The sequence below is a fragment of the Mytilus trossulus genome, chromosome 14 (genome assembly GCF_036588685.1).
Source record: "Mytilus trossulus isolate FHL-02 chromosome 14, PNRI_Mtr1.1.1.hap1, whole genome shotgun sequence".
Classification (NCBI taxonomy): domain Eukaryota; kingdom Metazoa; phylum Mollusca; class Bivalvia; order Mytilida; family Mytilidae; genus Mytilus; species Mytilus trossulus.
In genome coordinates, this window is record NC_086386.1 from 37,700,842 (window position 1) to 37,721,890 (window position 21,049).

The window sequence follows — 21,049 nt, forward strand, 5'->3', positions numbered from 1 at the left end:
ATTAAAGTCCACAACAGCAGTTAATTCTGCTTCACCAAACTTAATTGTGTTGTTGATAAGGACATCGCAGAATTTTTCTAGGATTAAGATGCAATGCATTGTCACAGTTTCAGCTTACATGGACACTAATAAGTTTTAATAGCATTCTCATGTAAGTCGATACGATTTCACTTTTACTTAATTGAAACCAGGACATAAATATAGTTTTTTTTTAAATGGACTTAAGTACTATATATATATATGCAGGCAGTTTTTTAATGGATCGTAGCGACAGTTACGTTTAAGATTTAAAAGATGATGCACTCATATCACACCGCTCAGAAAATGCAAAAATAACACAAAAATTGGAGAAGCATTGTTCACTCTTGTGATTAAAAATATACCTGGGATCATTTCAGAACATTTTATCTTGTTGGAAGATGTTATTTATTAGGATGCTAGCTAGTCGACTACGATTTTAAAGAAAAAGGGGGAAAGTGGGACATTTACAAATAATATCTTTTTCTATTCGGAGTACAAAGACAAAAAATATCAATTTAGTATTTAAAACAGTACATGGATTTTCTCCTTACCTCCCTTCGAAAAATGAAATTGTGTTATGTATGGTGAAACATGAAGTAATAAGTTATAAAAAATTCGATTTGGTCCTTCAGTATTTAACGCCAAATTTCAATTTGAAAAAATTAAAGTTCATTTCTATGCAGCTGGTCATATCTGTTAAGTGTGTGGAGCAGGATCTGCTTACCCTTCCGGAGCACCTGAGATCACCCCTAGTTTTTGGTGGGGTGCGTGTTGTTTATTCTTTAGTTTTCTATGTTGTGTCATGTGTACTATTGTTTTTCTGTTTGTCTTTTTCATTTTTAGCCATGGCGTTGTCAGTTTGTTTTAGATTTATGAGTTTGACTGTCCCTTTGGTATCTTTCGTCCCTCTTTTAAGCTTAAATGTACTTATACTATATCCATTATTTGTATCAATGTCATCAATACTTTATAAATTATGTTTACAATTGCAATTTTTCAACAAGTCTGAAATAAAAATTAAGTAAAATTGTTCTATAGAATTCAATAATTATATATCGACAGTCAAAGTGACAGAACTAATCATTTGTTTGATCATCACAAGTCATAAATATATTCAATCTCGTAGAAAAGTCACTAATCCTAATTGTTATTGACACATCAAAACATTTAAGTTTCCTCATACATTAACACAGCATGTTATTTCGATTTTAAATTTAAAACCACATCAGTACTAATCTTGTAATGTGATAATGCTATGAAAAATTCCTTTATACGGCAATATTTTGTGGGTAACATCCTCCTTCTGTGCCCTTTGATTGTGACATGTCTCAATAGAAATAATACCACAAATCCTTATTTCTAAATTGAATTTCAATTTTCTTCAAAGAAAAAGAACAAAAAGCATTGTCGTCGCCTAATTTTATTACGGTAAGAGAAACAGACATAACACAACAATCTCATTATCAGATTTTTCAAAGCAAGGAATGGATTAAAATAATGCAAAGATTTTACATGTATCCACAAATATAGAACACGTTTGTTTCTGCGCCCTTTAGACAGTGGAAAATTTAGTGACAAAAAATCATCGCCCTTGTAGCACTGATAAATGGAATTCTTAAGATGGTACGGGTGTCTTTCGCCATCTTGGATTGTATAAAACAGAGATTCTAAGGTCCAGATTTTCTATCAAGTTAGCAAAATTTGATGCTGGAATGCAGATAACTAACGTGAATTTTCATTCAAAAGAACCCATTTATAAGAATGTAACTTATAAAAATCAATATATTTACATGTGAATATTATTTTGGTTGAAGTTTTATTTTTTTAAACGTAAAAAACGTACGGTGACCCTATCTTTTCTTTTGATATTCTCAAAGCCTTGTCTAAAAGCTATCTTTTCGTAATCTAGTTTACAAATCTATCATTTAGATTAGATTCCAATAACAAAATGGTGTTATTTCCTGAATAATTCATACAAAATGTGCCATTTGTCATAACCAAAAGCTTGAGAAAATGCACATTGACCTATCATTTTTGTTATATTTGTGAACAATATACTTCGTATTGGCTAAGTATGAACTCCCATACCACCTTAAACGATTATCACGTTCTCCGACGCTAAGTATGATTCCACAAGATAACGTTCATGAATGCAACAAATTTGTAATAAGGAATATGAGTTAAAATAAAACGAAGAAATCACACAAGTAAGCGTTTCTTATAAGAAATTTATACAGAATGCATAATTAAAAGGAAGATTACAATACAGCCAGTATAAATTCTGACTACAATATTATCTATCAAAATTAAAGTAATTTTAATTTTCATAAAACTATATTTGTTAGCTTTATCAATGAACTTAATGAAATGACACCTACTTTATCTTTCTTATTCTTTACCATGAGGAATGGACCCTGGCAGTTTTATTTTTGAAAGTTTGTAGTTGGAAGATATGTTATTTAAAATACCGTTAAAAACTTTTTATATGTCTTTGTGTTTTTCAATTTTTCTAACTGCGCAAATCTCTGATTAACTCAAACATTCCCAAACAAATTATTACTGACTTTTAATTCAATTATGGTTTGTTCCGTGACGACTATAAACTGTCGATTTTGATAATTTTCAGATAAGTCGTTCCAGAGTTTTGTTCCTTTAATCATCAAATGTTACGCAGTTCGTCATGCCTTTAATTCGAACATGCGTTTTCAAATTACAAAAGTGCATATACATTGCATGTTACATATACCTTTCAATTTTAACGATTTTAATTGAGATAAGTTGTTTCAGAGTTACGAGACCTAGATTCGAAAGTTAAAAATTCGATAATATGAATATGTCTCGCGAAAACTCAAGTAATCTTCAACGAAATCAACGAAAAAGCAATTTTACACGCATTCGTTCTGTGTCATGCAAATTAAATCAATATAGAACGTTGACTGTCAACGAGTTTTAGACGGACTTCTTGTGGGATGACACTCCCATAATAATAACAAAACTATACATTATCAGATCAAAGTCTTTACGTAGAAATAAATATATGTCATAACTATATTGCATGTTAGGCATACACCAAGACACTGTTGGTATTGTATCATTCTGATTTTATCTTTATTTTGTGTTTTTGTTTATATTGGTATTTTTTTATATGTTGATCGTATTGGGGCATTGACTTCAATGTCCTTATGGTACTTAAATTATTTATTGTGATCATAAGTTACTAGACTTTTATCTTATTACCTTACAACTGAAAAAATATAATTATAGCAGCTTAAAACAAGTGGAATAATAAGAATCGGTGAGAGATATATCTTTCATGGTTTATTTTCAAAGACAAGAATTTCTTTTTATAAAATTTCTTTGAACATGAAAGTAAGGAACTTCTCTTTACTACTTTAAGAAACAAAAATATGTTGAAAAATGAATTAAACCGCAAATATGAATTTCAAATTGGCATCCTGATAAACTATATAGAGAACAGTTTCAACTAATATCATGCCATCGGCGTGTTAACTAATTTCTTCGTGAAAGTGGTCAGTTCTATTTTGATTTTAAGAGAAACGTTTTTATTCATATAAAATGTTAATCCTACAGTCTTATCATGTTTCTGGAATTGCAAAACGTTCAAAAGATGTTATCTTTATGTAGAGTAAAACACCGCGCACATGTGATACAACGATACCAAAAAGGGATAATCATAGAAAACAATGAATAGAAAAGGAAAGTCAATAAGATACATTTTGGATTTGGTGCTGTTGTGTTGACGGAAACATATCATTTCCTTTTATTCCTGATAAAATTGTGACAAACAAGAATCCACAACATATTACACAAATACATTGAGTATTATAATATTTGACACAAGCATTTATTACTTAAAAGAACTATTCAAAAAGAAGTTGCTACAAGAAGATTTTTGTTTTATCAGGGGATATATTTTTATATAGTTATATAAGTTAACTTTATATTTATGCTAAATTTAGAGCATAACTAGAATCTTAAGTTATTTTATCTTACTATATGCATGCAACATTTTGATTTAATTATTGTAAAATTAATGATATCCAGATATAACAAAACATGATGCATGCATGCAGCAAAACAACTTGATAATTATTGATAATGCAAAGACAAAATAAAACACGAATAGAAAGATAAAAGATGGTATAACAATGCAAATGACAATACCAATATACATTTATTTAAATCCTGTCATTGAGAGGCTGTAAGATAAATGTCGACAGGATCTTACAACACGTAATCAGCCTTTACTTCCTCTTTTGTTAATGTGCTGGAGTCATGTAAATACACATGTTTGTGCTTATTATTCCATAAAACTGAAAGGAGCTGAAAAAATACAAAGGTCATATCATTCCTCTACTAAAACATCTGAGAAAGCAAAATTGTCTCGTAACCTGAATATTTATGCCAATTCACATTTAAATTTCAAACAAAATGGAAAATAATAAATTTTTGACATGCCCATTGTTTGGTAAATTGTGTACTTCTTCTATGATAAAATAAGACAGAAATAGTGTTGTCCGGTTAATAAAGTTCAGTCCACACGTGCTATTTTACTAATTTCCATAATTTCCATTGCATCAGTGGCCTCGATTCTAACGAGTGCATTTCTCAATCCAACAAAAGACTTGAAAGGTAGATTCAATTTAGTTGCTTCACAACTAAACACAAGGTCCTATAAGTATTTAAAAGATCAACAAATGGAAGACCTTAAGTTCGGAATCTATCCGGGTTTAGTGACATGGCTGACTGTGGACTTGTAACTTGTAAACTAACACGTTAATAATACGTCTCACTCCCGGTCTGTGTTTTTGTTACATTGTGTTCCTTCTGAATCGATCTCTTGAGTTCAGATATGGTCATATTAATAAATTAACGGTTTACAAAACTTTTGGAATTTTGAAATATCAAGGCTTTCCTTCCTCAGAAATAGATTAGAAAGCTGTATTTGGCAAAACATTTAGGTATTTTGGTCCTCAATGCTTTTCAACTTCGTACTCTATTTGGCCTTTTTATAATTTGTTGGATTCGAGCTTCACTAATAAGTCTTTTGTAGACGAAACGCGCGTCTGGCGCAAGTACAAAAGTTAATCCTGGTATCTATGATGAGTTTATTTTCAACTAGTTATTATTGTTTGTTCGTATGTTGTATTGTTACACAACTATCCAAGGTATGGAAAAGGGTTTGTCGCAAATAATTTAGAGCAATCCTGCCGCATTTCTTTAGGTGCCTGTCCCAAGTCAGAAACCAGAAATTCAGTGGTTGTCGTTTTTTTTTTCTGTATACCATTTTATTTTTTCGTTTATTGTTTTGTGAATGAATTAGACTGTTAGTTTTCATGTTTGAACTTGTTAAACATTTGTCATATCTGGGCCATTTATAGTTGACTTTGCCGGTGCATTTCATTTGCGCGCAATATTTTTTAAAAGGTAGATTTTACTACAACAAATAACTATTATTTTGTTTTTAAGCAGAAATAGGATTTAAAATGACAGTCATATAATTTAGAGTTTAGCTAAATATAAAACCAGGTTTAATTCACTATTTTCAACATACGATTATACCCGGATGAAGCCAATACTACGACATTTGTTATCAATTATTTTGATGAGTTTGAGCTTTTTATTTTGCTATTTACCTAGGGACTTGCCGTTAAAAAAAAATTCCTAGGAGTTGGGAATTTTGTGATTTTACTTATTTTGTTATACTATTGTTGCTACGTCCTAGCCTCTTATATTTTTTTCGGAAAAAAAAGTACTGATTTGATATAAAACTATATCAAAGTGTTATACTTTTTTCTGTTCAAAGTTTGGATATATTTCACTTAATATATTATGGGCATTGTTCCTTTACTGTTTTTGTATAACACTATTTATCATCCTGCTAAATAAAAGTTATATTTATTAGTAAGAATAGAAGGATATTATTACTGTTTTACAACTTGATGATAATACATTCTTTAAGAAACGAAATCTTTGTTTAAGGTCGTATAATCCCCTCTATGGTGACCTCTGACAAAACTTTTGCTCAAATTAAGATGTTGTGTTAAATGATAGTTATGTTTGCGCTATATTTCTTTTAATTGATATTCATATCGTAGGTATGATTTATATATAATGTCAACTTTAGAAAGATTTACGCATATATACTGCAATTATTTTACTTGAAGAATGTGATATTAATAAAATTGAAGAATTTTTTAACAGTCAATAGTTATCAAAAGTACAGGATTATAATTTTATACGCAAATTAGATCTCCTCTATCCTTACTATTTCAATTTAAGACTAACTATGCGTAATGAATGAGTAGCGTGCAATACAATATTGACAATGCTTTAAATCAATGACTTGAAATGCAAATATCGGAAAACAAACACTGTTTATTTCAAATTAAGATAGTATTGCTTTTTGATTAGAACTTTTTACCTTACATAATATACGATATTTTTTTATTAAAGAATTTGATGCTATTCTACCAAAGTCAAAGAAGATCTTTACAGCTTAAAATACATGTACCAATAACGAAAAAGACATCTAGAGGTAACACAAGGGTTTACACTAGTACTTATTTTGCCTTTTCTAGCTTGCTGTTCGGTGTCCCCAAGGCTGCGTGTTGACAATCGTACATTGACCTATAATGGTTTACTTTTATAAATTGTGACTTGAATGAAGAGTTGTCTCATTGGCACTCATTCTTCATCTTCCTACAGCAAGTAACACACTGCGTCTTAATTAATAGAAAAGTGTCTAAATAAAGTCTGATGTCTATTTCAATGTAATTGATTTTCTCGTTTTCAAACGTGAATTATGAAATTTGTTTCCCTTTTAAACATGCATTTACTAGAGGCTCTAAAGACCTTGTGTCGCTCACCTTGGTCTATGTGAATATTAAACAAAAGACGCAAATGGATTCACGACAAAATTGTGTTTTGATGATGGTGATGTGTTTGTACATCTTACTTTAATGAATATTCTTGCTGCTTACAATTAACATTTATAATGAACTTGGCCCAGCAGTTTCAGTGGGAAATGTTAGTAAAGATTTACAAATTTTATAAAAATAGTTAAAACATTACTATAAAGGACAATTACTTCTGGGGGATCAATTGACCATTGTGGCCATGTTGACTTATTTTTAGGTCTTACTTTGTTCTACATTATTGCTGTTTACAATTTATCTCTATCTATAATAATATTCAAGATAATAACAAAAAACGTCAAAATTTCCTAAAAATAACCAATTCAGGGGCAGCAACCTAACAACGGATTGTACGATCCATCTGAAAATTGCAGGGCAGATAGAAGAAGAAATAATTAAACCCAAACAGATTTGCCCTTAAAGCTTTGATTTTTTTATTTATAAGCTAAAAACTGCATTTAACCCTATGTTCTATTATTTGCCGTGGCAGCCATCTTGGTTGGATGGCCGGGTCATTGGACAATTTTTTCAAACTCGATACCTCAAAGATGAATGTGGCGAATTTTGGATTAATTTGGCCCAGTATTTTTAGAGGAGAAGATTTTTGCAAAAGATTACCAATATTTACGAAAAATGGTTAAAAATTCACTATAAAGCACAATAACTCTTCGGTCATGTTGACTTATTTGTGAATTTTACTTTGTTGAACATTATTGATGTTTACAGTTTGTTTCTATCTATAATAATAGTCAAGATAATAACCATAAACCGCAAAATGTCCTTAAAATTACCAATTCAGGGGCAGCAACCCAACAACGGGTCGTCCAATTTATCTGAAAATTTCAGGGCAGATAGATCTTGACCTGATAAACAATTACACTTCAGTCAGATTTGCTATAAATGCTTTTGTTTTTGAGTTATAAGCCAAAAACTGGATTTTACTGCTAGGTTCTATTTGTAGCCATGGCAGCCATTTTGGTTGATTGGCTATGTCACCGGACATTTTTTAGCTCACCTGGCCCGAAGGGCCAAGTGAGCTTTTCTCATCATTTGGCGTCCGGCGTCCGTCGTCGTCCGTCGTCGTCCGTCGTCCTGCGTCCGTCGTCCGTCGTCGTTAACTTTTACAAAAATCTTCTCCTCTGAAACTGCTGGGCCAAATTAATCCAAAGTTCGCCATAATCATCATTTGGGTATCTAGTTTAAAAATTGTGTGGCGTGACCCCGCCAACCAACCAAGATGGCCGCTAAGGCTAAAAATAGAACATAGGGGTAAAATGCAGTTTTTGACTTACAACTCAAAAACCAAAGCATTTAGAGCAAATCTGACATGTAGTAAAAATGTTCATCAGGTCAAGATCTATCTGCCCTGAAATTTTCAGATGAATCAGACGACCTGTTGTTGGGTTGCTGCCCCTAAATTGGTAATTTTAAGGAAATTTAGCTGTTATTGGTTATTATCTTGAATATTATTATAGATAGAGATAAACTGTAAACAGCAATAATGTTCAGCAAAGTAAGATCTACATATAAGTTATCATGACCGAAATGGTCAAATGACCCCTTTAGGAGTTATTGCCTTTTATAGTCAATTTTTAACCATTTTTTGTAGATCTAAGTTTTCTTTTACAAAAATCTTCTCCTTTGAAAGCACTTGGCCAAATTAAACCAAACTTGGCCACAACTATCATTGGGGTATCTAGTTTAAAAAATGTGTGGCGTGACCCGTCCAACCACCCAAGATGGCTGCCACAACTAAAAATAGAATATAGGGTAAAATGCAGATTTTGGCTTATAACTCAAAAACCAAAGCATTTAGAGCAAATCTGACAGGGTTAAATTATTCATCAGGTCAAGATCTATCTGCCCTGAATTTTTTAGGGGAATCGGACAACCCGTTGTTGGGTTGCTGCCCCTGAATTGTCAATTTCAAGCAAAATTTGCTGTTTTTGGTTATTATCTTGAATATTATTATAGATAGAGATAAACTGTAAACAGCAATAGTGTTCAGCAAAGTAAGATCTACAAATAAGTTAAATGACCGAAATGGTCAGTTGACCCCTTTAGGAGTTATTGCCCTTTATAGTCAATTTTTAACATTTTTTGGTAAATCTAAGTTGTCTTTTACAAACATCTTCTCCTCTGATACTACAAGGCCAAATTAAACCAAACTTGGCCACAATCATCATTTGGGTATCTAGTTTTAAAAATGTGTGGCGTGACCCAGTCAACTAACCATGATGGCCGCCACGGTTAAAAATAGAACATAGGGGTAAAATTCAGTTTTTGGCTTATAACTCAAAAACCAAAGCATTTAAAGCAAATCTGACATGAATTAAACTTGTTTATTAAGTAAAAATATATTTGCCCTGAAATTTTCAGATGAATCAGACAACCTGTTGTTGGGTTGCTGTCCCTGAACTGGTACTTTTAAGGAAATTTTGCTGTTTTCGGTTATTATCTTGAATATTATTATAGATAGAGATAAACTTTAAAATACAATAAATGTTGGCAAAGTAAGATCTATAAATAAGTCAACATGACCGAAATTGTCAGTTGACCCCTTTAAGAGTTATTGCCCTTTATAGTCAAGCTTTAACCATTTTTTCGTAAATCTTAGTAATCTTTTACAAAAATCTTCTCTGAAACTACTGGGCCAAGTTAATTATAGATAGAGATAATTGTAAGCAGCTAGAATGTATAGAAAACTAAGATGAACAAACACATCACCATCACCAAAACACAATTTTGTCATGAATCCATCTACGTCCTTTGTTCAATATTCACAAAAACCAAGGTGAGCGACACAGGCTCTTTAGAGCCTCTAGTTTTTAAACTAGATACCCAAATGATGATTATGGCCAAGTTTTGTTAAATTTTACCAAGTAGTTTTAGAGGAGAAGATTTTTGTAAAAGTTAACAGACGACGCCGTACGACGGTCGCAAAGTAATATGAAAAGCTCACTTGGCCCTTCGGGCCAGGTGAGCTAAAACTAAAAAGAGTACATCAACAGCAGAAAACAGTATCACATACTTCAGATGCTTTTTCCTTTATTTCCACTGAATATATCTCCGGGGTAAATTTGATGAATTTAATTTTCTCAAGACCGTTTTCCTTTACCAAATTCCTGTAAATGAACATAGACAATAAAATGTTTTACAGGTCAATGGACCATGATAGCGAATATTATACATATACGACACATGATTCTTCCAATTTGTTATCTTATTTTTATGACTCAACTTAAATTCGGGGAAACTAACCATAAATTTGTGACCGAGATTTATCCAGTTGTTGACAGTGAATATCTTAATCCATTGACCACTCATCAAGTACACTATATAGTGACAGATAGCTATGATTTTTGTTTTTTTGTATGGTATGATTTTATTTTTGTGTAATACGTTGGATCTTTAATAACACTAGTTGCATTCATCTTTAGACTAATATTATTTTTTGTAATATTGCCAATTGCTGGCAATTCAATACCTGTTAAGTAAGTTGGTTGTGTGTTTTCCCCCTGTTTTGTACAGACTAATAACTGGATTTTTTCTGTTTGAACATTATGAAATATTTTGTTTTAAGGATAATATAAATAAGTATTGCAATTTTTATTGTTATTAGATGTAATATCAGTATTTAGGACAAATATAATCTTAAATCAATCCTAATTCAATCTTATTTTTGATAGATAGTTTTATTCATTCAAATATGTGACGTCATTTTTCATTTTTTATGTGCTGTTTTACAAATTCAAATGTGAAATCATTTTTGTGTCTGTTTTTACAATTTCAAATGTGACGTTACGTTGCCTTGAGGCCATTACCAATTCGGGTGTGTCTATTTTTTGTGTTGGATTGTGTTGGATTTTGTCGGGTTTGTAATATATCCGGGTTTGTTTTTCTGTAATTATGTTTTATCATAATATATATATATCTTTTATTTAGTCATTTTATAAAATTTACTGTTTGCAAAAGTATAAATTATTCTAAATAATAGGGGTGTTCTGATACCTTACAGAAAACCCTGGCCGTTTTTGGCACAACTATTTTGAACTATTGGTCCTCGATGCTGTTTAACTTTGTACTTGTTTTGGCTTTCAAACTTTTGTATCTTGGCGTCACTAGTAAGTCTTGTGTGGACAAAACGCACTTCTGCTGGCGTATTAGATTTTAAACCTGGTGCCTTTTGTTAGCTATTATTCGTTGTGTCTTTGTCAATTATGGTCTTCTTTTTATTTGTATTGTAGTCCTGTAATGTTGTGTTGTCATTTTAATGTTAGATCTAACATGACCATAAAAGAGGGAGGTTTGGCATGCCACAAAACCAGGTCCAAGCACCAGTTTTTCTTTGAAAAATGTCCAGTACCAAGTCAGGAATATGGACATTGTTATATTATAGTTCGTTTCTATTTGTGTTGCATTTTAACGTTGTGTTTCTTTTGTGCCGTTTGTTTCCTCTTATATTTGAGTGTGAATTCCCATTATTATAATAGGTGTCACGGTACTTTTCTATCCCTAATTCATGTATTTAGTTTTGATGTTATATTTGTTATTCTCATCGGATTTTTACTAATGCTTAGTTAACTCTCGAGATAACAAAATGATACAAAATTAACAACTCTATAATTCTATGTTGATATATATAGATTCTTACATTGATACCAGTGGATTATCGGATTTATCCAATCGAGATAGTTAAATTATCAATTTTAAAGTCCGAGCCGCCTCGGCGAGGACTTTAAAATTTATAATTTAACTATCGAGATTGGATAAATCCGATAATTCTCGAGTAACTATGTAAGAATCTGTTTCTCTAATGATTAAAAAAACATTTTCTTTTTTGTTAACCGAAAATCCCCTTCGTGTGCCTTTCACATTGCACGAAGTTGTCAATTTCATTAACATCTGTTATCATATTTTGATTCATTCAGTTAGCTAAAAAGGTCATGACCCTTAAAATCATCCAATGATCTTTTGAGATCACCAGCAACCACACGTTGATTAAATTTTTTTATACAATGGGTTCAGAAAGGGATAAATTTCCATTGAATTAGAGAAATATATATATGTTATTCTTTAAAATATAATAAGGGATTATTCCTGTATTACCACATGTTATCCGATGGAGAAGTCTGTCACATGTTTAGACGTAATAACAGAATTTGGGATTAGGTTTGACAGCATGGTAATTTACGTTGTCATCCTTAACGATATACACAATATAGTTGCCACTACACATCATGCACAACAGAGCTGATGAAAAAAGGCCTTAAATCGACCATTAAAAGCTTTTTTTTATGTAACCTTATTGGTCTAGTGATCTAGGGCGCGGGAAGCAATCATGTAAAGGAAAGAAAAAGTTGTTTACCTTTTGAAGACCTAACATTGTTGTTCTAAACCTACGATGATTTATATACTAGTATATATTATGGTGTTAGATCTGTGTAACCATGTGGTATCCGATATCGAAAAACTCTCATGTTAATCTATATCATTTATGTAGCCCAGGTGGTCGAATGGTCTAGGGTGTTAGAAACGATACAGGCAGTGTTACCATAATGTAACAGAAGCAAGAGTTTAGTCCCGCTAAAGGAAGAACAAACATTGGCTTATGTTGAAGATATAACATTTGTGGGCTAAATTTGATTAAATCATTGCAAACATTTTACCCAATTCTATCAATAAAATACAATCTTTCATTTCTCGTAGGTTTTAGATAAGGGCGACATATAACAATACATTTAGACAAAGAGAATTCACTTATACTTACCATGCTAAATCCTCATGATCCCTTACGATCTCTGTTAAAATTGAAAGTACCGGTAAAACGATATCATCTGATAATGTATCACTGTACGTCCTCATTGTCAACAAACTAAGCAAATGTTTCATGGCGCATACTCCTAATAAATAAAATGTCACTTCAATTTAATTGAAAAGTATCAAAATTATGTTTATAATTTTTTTCTATAATTGATCTAGGATTTTTATAAAATGTTATGTTAATTTTATTTTTTGCACATCGAATGGAATGTAATACACAAAATCATATATGTTTCTTTAATACAAAACAAAAAAAATCACATATTGATATTATATAGTACACATTTGTATTTACAAATCTGCACTAATAACACCATCTGTTTTAGTGATACTTTGTCCTTATAATGATAAATCATCTATAATTGAGATAAAATACAGCAAAAGCAAATAAATATGTACATGTACTTATATGAAGTAGATTTAAAAAAATCCTTTTCAAAGAACAAAGGAAGAGAAAACATCTTGCAAAATTCTCAAAATTTACTTTCAGATATATATGTTATACACTGTCGCTCAATAACTATCATTTAAATGAGTGCTTTCATCTCATATATCTTTTTGATCTTGTGATTAAGTGTTCTACCGAAACTAGAGAGTATGATCCATATAATGATCTTCCCCTCTATATTGACACAGATAAACAACTTAAATCTAGAATCTGTATCAATCTTTCGATCGTCAACTTCCCATTTTTCAGCTGTAACATATCCTCTGACCTATCGTACTGTGTGTATATTTCATAAAAAAATATGGTATGCTTGTGCTGTGCTCAAATCTTTACCGGACGTCATTCATAAGGTGTTAGTTCCTGACACAAACACTGTTCTAACAAAATTATGACAAAAATGATTGAAATCGAAGCTATTCACTTTTTACGATCATGACCAAGTAAGTGTAGATTCGCAATCGGGTGATCCATGTATATTAAATGACGCTCAACATCCCATCTTCAGCCAATTTACCAGTTGTTGCAATTCCCAAGGTTATTGTAGTTAATTTAACCTTGAATTGTAACTTTTTCGTAGATTCATGAAATTTGAACAATGTTAAACTACTTTTGCAACAAATACTTTATCTGAAAGTTCCAATATCGATTAAAATAATATCGTCTTAAATTGAATACATAATTAAGGTGTACCACACCTGTAATTTTTTTTACATACCGAACAAATACTTGTTCTTTTCATCAAAAGTAAGACATAGTATAAGATGGCATGTTTTTGTGACCAACACTTGATCCCTTAGGTCAGACAGGCAATCGATTAGAACTGGTAGAACCATTTGATTTCTCAATGTTGCACTGATATTTACAGCTCCCTAGAATTATGTAAATATGAAAACTGTTCAATATATCTTCAGCAGTATGGAATTGAGTGTAATTCGTAAAATGTATTTATATGTTGTTAATTGATTTAAAACAGACTGCAATTATTAAACCTTGAATACCTTACATCTAGACCTCCAGAACAATATTATTCTGGGTTAAAATTTGCATTATCCAGAGTATATTTTCTCTGCATAGCTAACAAAGAGTGTATCATAGTTAGGTCTATCAATCGGAATACACAATGAAGATATCGCCGCAGACTACGAAAGTAAAAATGCGGTAAGTCAGGGGAGTCGGGCGCATACCACTGAACCTGGAAACTTTGTCGTTGTTTAAGATGTTTAAGACCATAACACATTTGTCTATGTAAAGGCTCACCAAAGATACCAGGTTTATCATTTAGTTTGGCATGTGCTCTCACTATTCCGTAAAAGGTATTTCACAATTCTTTAAAATTAAGGAAGAGGGTATAACCTTTCCTAATTCTATTGAATACGGGATAATTCAAAATATTATTATCAATGGGTCCCCCTAAGAGTCGACCTTTTTAAAATTATGAAAGTACACGCACTCTGTCAGCCAGCTAACAGAAGAAAGGGAAAGCATTTACCACATTTTTGCATTTTAATGTTAAATTATTTCTAAATCTGATTTACATTTATCAGTAACTACAAAACATTTATCTGATTGGTCAAGTTTGCCTCATAAAGTTATTTTTTTTAATTCTGAATAAATTACAAATCTATTCTCACAGAATTGAAAAGAAGATTGTTTAAACTCACGTCAGTGCCGAGGCATTGAGTTCATGAGGTCATCCTTAAGGACTAAGAGTCCACAGAAGTGTTATAACACAGTGACAGTAAACGAAAAGTATTGATAGTTATGTGCAGGAAAAAATTATGTTGTTACCATGTTACTTGTTTTAAAATCTGAACAAGATGTTGTTAAGGTATGAACTTACAATATTTACAGAAATTAAAATAAATTTTACCTTAGTAAAAATAAAACATACTTACATGCCAGTTAAACGGTAGGAGGTTAATCAATACTCCCATTGTTGTCCTCAACGTTATTGGATGTGTCTTTTCATTAGTAATTATTTTACAGAACAGTCCAATAGAGGCATCCTTCCACAGTACTTCATATTCATGGACTGCACTCTCTGAATCATCTGCTGGTAAACCATGGCTATCTTTTCTACAAAAGTCAAAGTTGAGAAGTAAGTTGTATTTCAAATATAGTTATTGAAAAATCATTTTTATCTATTTCACTTTAAATGGCAATAGACACTTACCTGCACTATTTCATTATCACTGAACTAGTATATATTTGTTTAGGGGCCAGCTGAAGGACGCCTCCGGGTGCGGGAATTTCTCGCGACATTGAAGACCTGTTGGTGACCTTCTGCTGTTGTTTTTTCTTTGGTCGGGTTGTTGTCTCTTTGGCTCATTCCCCATTTCCATTCTCAATTTTGATTTTACTATTATCTGGTATCCTCTAAATACTCTATTGTGATTAAAAAGTAGTGAAATTCGTTTTTGTAATCGTAAATACTTTTATATTTTCCCCTGATAACTGATGTTACATTCACTTACTTTTCTTTTGTCTTTTTCTGTTTACCTTTATGTATCTTCGAGAAAAGTGCAGTCAATCCTTCAAAAGATTAAGCGATAATGTAAACATTTGACTATTACAAACATTAACAAACAATAATATTTATTAGTATAACAGTAACAATTATTGTTTACATTTTTACCTATTATTTCCGTTTGTTTTGTTCACACATCATTGTCAATATAATGGAATTTTTATGCAACTGTCATACAAGTGACATGTTTAGCTAACTATAAAACCAGGTTAAATCCACTATTTTCTACATGTTGCAAGTCACGAACATGACATCTGCTTTCCATTTCATTGTTGTGTTTAAACGTTTGATTCTGCCATTTGTTAGGACCTTCCCTTAAACCTTTCTTCGGAATTCGGTATATTCTATATAGTCTTAAATATGAGGGTAAGATAATCCAACAAGGGGGTTATAAAACAATACATACAACGAAAAACAGCAAATTTACTATCAAGAGGTCACAAAATAAAATCAGTATAACAATGTATATTTGATTGAATATGAAAACACTTTAAAAAAAAATCACACCCTAATACTGACCATCAGTACATTAGATAAAATAGAATCTTTGTTTCATATTGCTGTTAACACAATTAGTATGGCTCTCGTGTTCATGAGATCGTTATGTGTGATCTGCCGTACCGATAACCGATAAGCTGTAAATATCAGTTACATTTTTTGATACCTGAAATTTTATGACCATGTTCTTCTTCATGTCTTACATCGATTACATTGTGTGATAAATTTTCTATGGTACACATGCAGTGTTCTACACATTGGCTCTCTACTTCGTCAAACTTTGTAACGTACAATCTGACTGTTTCAATTAAACAAGAGACTAAATGTTTGTGTTCTCTGAGTTGTATAATCATATGATCATTTCCATCTTGGAAATCTCTGAATGCTAAATCGCTGAAATTTCTGAAATAAAAAAAAAGTATGTTATGTTATGTTCTACTAAATCAATAGTCAGAGGTTAAATTTATACATATTTATTAAACATTATGATCTTTTTTGCAGATGGAACAATATAATTCATTTTGTTAAATGTGTTGGTTACACAACTCAATAAACGTGTATGTGATTTCAACTAGTTGATAATACCCCCTGTAATATCCCGAGACAAAAAATTATAGTTTTTGGAGCTTCTACCTCAGTCGAAAACATAGTTGCCACAAAGTTATGTCTTTAGACAGAACGTTCGTTTGACTGCTGAATATGTTAACACGCTGTCACATGGAGGAGGTTAAGGAACCCCCATGCACACACACTCTTTTATGGTCTCTAACCGATCCAACATACACAAATATTTCAATTGCAGTCTATATTTTTACCTATTTCCCGGTTAATCCACATTACGGATTCATACTTTTGAAGCTGGAATTATCCATCACCTTCTTTGGTACGATTGACAGTGTGGAAAATTATTTATTTGACAACTGAAGTTGTTAGATTTGAAATTTCTTTCAGTCTTTCAGAATGAGTTTTCACAAATGAATCGAATTATACAGTCTGTTGACCTTAGTCCCATGTCGTTTTTACATAACAAGCATGTCACAATTGTCATCTATAGTCAAAACATCCCTATTTAACAATAAATGTTCGTAAAAGTAAATATGAGCATATGTTTTTCATACACTGACAAAATATGCTTTGTTAACCATATCTTATTCCATAACGAGGAGGTTTAGTATTGAGTCAGTTATTGCAATTTCTCACAAATAGAAAAAATTAAGTGACCGTTTATTCAAGTTTTTGTTTACCAGTATGTTCTTATATGAGAAACATACACAAACCCAACTATTCAAGGGTGAATACGGAAGCTCTAAGAAAGTTGACATTTCTGCTTTGATAGTGACACCCGTCATGATGTCTCTAAGGTAAAAGGTATATGGTCTTTGAACACAATGTCAACAAATTTATAAGCCGGCAGTACATGGAAATAATGTACCCTAAAAAGCAATCTGCCTTTCTCTAATAATAAGTAGTACCTTATAATACCGATACCATTAAGGAAAAGTGGTAACCGAGCATCCTCTGGATTTATTATGCCAAAGTTTATAACAGTCCTTACCAACAAGCCTGTCACATCGAAAATAGTTTTCTCATCTAGTTTCTGGAAAACAATAATGCTTTAAATTGGTGGTATAAAAGACTACATAAGATATTCTGAAATGGGGTTCATCTTACAATGCATACATGATCATATTGTGAGGGGAAGTGCTGCTAATGCTTCATTACCTTTAAACTTTTATTTTTTACAAACTATAGAAGTGTTTGTACAGCAATCACAGCGAGCAATGGTGAACCTCATACATCAAAATAGTTTTAAAAGAAAAAGTAAATAAACGATGTCCTTTAATTATCGCATGAATATTACGAACATATACAATATGCCAGTGATACTAAATAATAATCAAATAAGAATCACCATGAAAAAAACCCGACCATAAGCTCCAACCTCCCCCACCCCTTACAAAAACCCAAAAACGAGGTTTACAAAAAGCGAACATTTTGCACCAAATAAAGATATTCCGGAAGGTCAATAGTTCCTGGTCTACAAGAAACACCTGTCTGATAATCGATCTCCATGCAACAACCGTATTCATTTTTCGTCAGCAATATTAAGTGTTAGGACCTTTATTTACGATGGATGGTGCGATATACTTACTCCAGGTGGTATAACAAGCATCACGGATGTTATATAGTCCAAGACAGCAGTGTCACGTGTTTCAAAAAACATTTCAAATATAAACTTGACACCGTCTGTCTCATAAAATGCATCCTACAATAGCATTCATAGATTAAATATGGGTTATATTCTAATAATTTTAAAATACTAATGTTATTTGTAGTACTCATGCACATTAACATGTAGATCATTTTTGTAATACATGTGGGGTAAGAAAATATTATATCATTGCTAATATTATGTACACAAGATTAACTTAGACATATATCTAATTTGTAATTAAACTATCCCTATCTTATAGGAAATTATAAGATACTTATCTGGTTTTTTTTAAAGTCGTAAAGCAAATACACATACATGTTTACCGTTAACGAAATTATATGAATTACATTTTGAAAATCAAATATTCAGCTTTAGATGTGAATTAAAGTAGATAATATCTAAAACTGTGTGTATGAGATTTCTGAAACAATAACTAAAAATTGAAAAATTTAGACATGAAGTGTTCACTATCTGAAATCATGCCTGCATAGATTTTGAGCTGCCTTCTAGAATACTTTGCAGTACAAACAGGATATTCTCTTTGGTATCAGTCGAACAGGTTTGTAACATTTGGATAATCTTTGGTAAGTGTTGCTTACTCCTGAAAGAAATGTAAAAATATGGCACTCGTTGTACAGAGCTAATACCACTACACATGTGTCAGTTTTGGTGAAAGCGCATGCACAAAATGTTGCATTTTTGTTTTTATAATAAGACCTGAGATCACCCCTAGTTTTTGGTGGGGTTTGTGTTGTTTATTCTTTAGTTTTCTATGTTGTGTCATGTGTACTATTGTTTTTCTGTTTGTGTTTTTTCATTTTTAGCCATGGCGTTGTCAGTTTGTTTTAGATTTATGAGTTTGACTGTCCCTTTGGTATCTTTCGTCCCTCTTGTACAACCCCACGATTCTGCCGAAAGATCTAAGAGGGTAATGCACTCCTGACTTAGAATAGAAGAAGTATTAATCGGTGTAGTGTAAGCCAAGTAATTACATACATTGGACAGTAGCTGAGCTAATGCAAGGGTTAAGATAATAAAGAATTAAAAAACATTATCGACATTATCGCCAGTATCGTATTTAACAAAAAATTAGTCTATTTTTAAAATAGTTCGTATTAAAAAGGACAATGGGACATTTTTAACTTAGTTTTAAATGCACATTTTACGATAATATATTGTATATAGATATAGGAAGATGTGGTGTGAGTGCCAATGAGACAACTCTCCATCCAAATAACAATTTAAAAAGTAAACCATTATAGGTTAAAGTACGGCCTTCAACACGGAGCCTTGGCTCACACCGAACAACAAGCTATAAAGCGCCCCAAAATTACTAGTGTAAAACCATTCAAACGTATATGTTTTATGGGATTTCAGAGACAAACATAGTATCGTATTCTAAAAACAAGGTTCATGTACCGAAAACAGGATAAATACTTACTCTTCACCAATGATATCAAACACTAGATGATTTGAATGTGATGAACACTGCTTCTTGTTAACTATCGGTGGTCCGCAGTGTAAGCACAGATATCTACACTCCTGTGATAAATCTTGAGTATCAAATCGTTTCCTTACAACTCCTCTACCGCGTTCTACATGCCATTGTTTTTGTCCCTCTCTCTGATCATAAGAAGTGAACTGGTGATCACGTAAACTTGATATTCTCAAATGATGAAGTTTACATTTATCACAGAAATACTGGTTACAGTCTCTACAAAACTCTGTGGCAATCTCTTCAACACAAATATAGCATAATATCAGGTTTTTGTTTTCCTGAAACATTGTCACGTTTTTCCTTATGCAACTATAGATGCATATTGAAATGTTTAAATGTTTTGTATATGTTAGTGTGTATATTATTGCATGAATAATTCACAATGGTCATCTCAATAACACATGTGGCGTAGATTGTTGACATAATTCATATTTAGAACGCAATGATAATTTAAAAATACCTGGGAGTTGAAGGTCATATACAGGTAATTGACACTGTTTTCAAAACATCAATAATGTTATAATGGATTGAGGAGAGTTTATTGTGCATATACATTTCTACCGATATACTGATGATCTAAATAAATATATCTCTTATATTTTACTTACAAGAAAAAGTAAATATATATTAATCTTCTGAAGGGCATTTCCTTGTACTAATATGTTTTCATTTCATAAAAACCTTTTTAACCTCAAATTTGAACATAAAAATAAGACCTCAAAGTTTACAAAACATTGCAATTATTACAACTCACCAAAGATACAATTCTTATGATTTCATGAAATCGGTATAAATGTATATGAGTAGACAAAACACAATATGGTTGGGATTGCTACATTGTTGTGGGACTATCAAGCTTAATACAAGCAACATAAAACTCATTACTAGTCAATCAATCAGAAATTGAATAAAGAATGACTTATACCGTTTAGTTCTCTAACTTTAAAAGAATACAAACTTGCAAAGTCAACTGTTATGTTCGAAATACACGCTCGCATAAAAAAAAAAATCCACTATTAGTTTGGTAATTTTTTTCTTTATCACTGGGTCAGCCTAGCAGTTATCTCTATTGCGTCGACCT

At 31.7% G+C, this 21,049-nt stretch overlaps 1 protein-coding gene across 1 annotated transcript; it reads right to left on the reverse strand.

Annotated features, from left to right (window-relative positions):
• Positions 1 to 1,425: 1,425 nt before the first annotated feature.
• Positions 1,426 to 20,418, reverse strand: LOC134695735 (uncharacterized). The gene is made up of 11 exons (XM_063557126.1): positions 19,912 to 20,418; positions 18,954 to 19,071; positions 18,408 to 18,521; positions 17,728 to 17,852; positions 16,422 to 16,657; positions 15,705 to 15,762; positions 15,126 to 15,306; positions 13,946 to 14,099; positions 12,730 to 12,862; positions 9,991 to 10,084; positions 1,426 to 4,365 (listed from the first exon to the last, which is right to left on the reverse strand). The coding sequence occupies exons 1-11, from the start codon at positions 20,253 to 20,255 to the stop codon at positions 4,267 to 4,269; spliced, it is 1,656 nt and encodes a 551-aa protein (XP_063413196.1). The 5' UTR covers positions 20,256 to 20,418; the 3' UTR covers positions 1,426 to 4,266.
• Between the last annotated feature and the right edge of the window lie 631 nt (positions 20,419 to 21,049).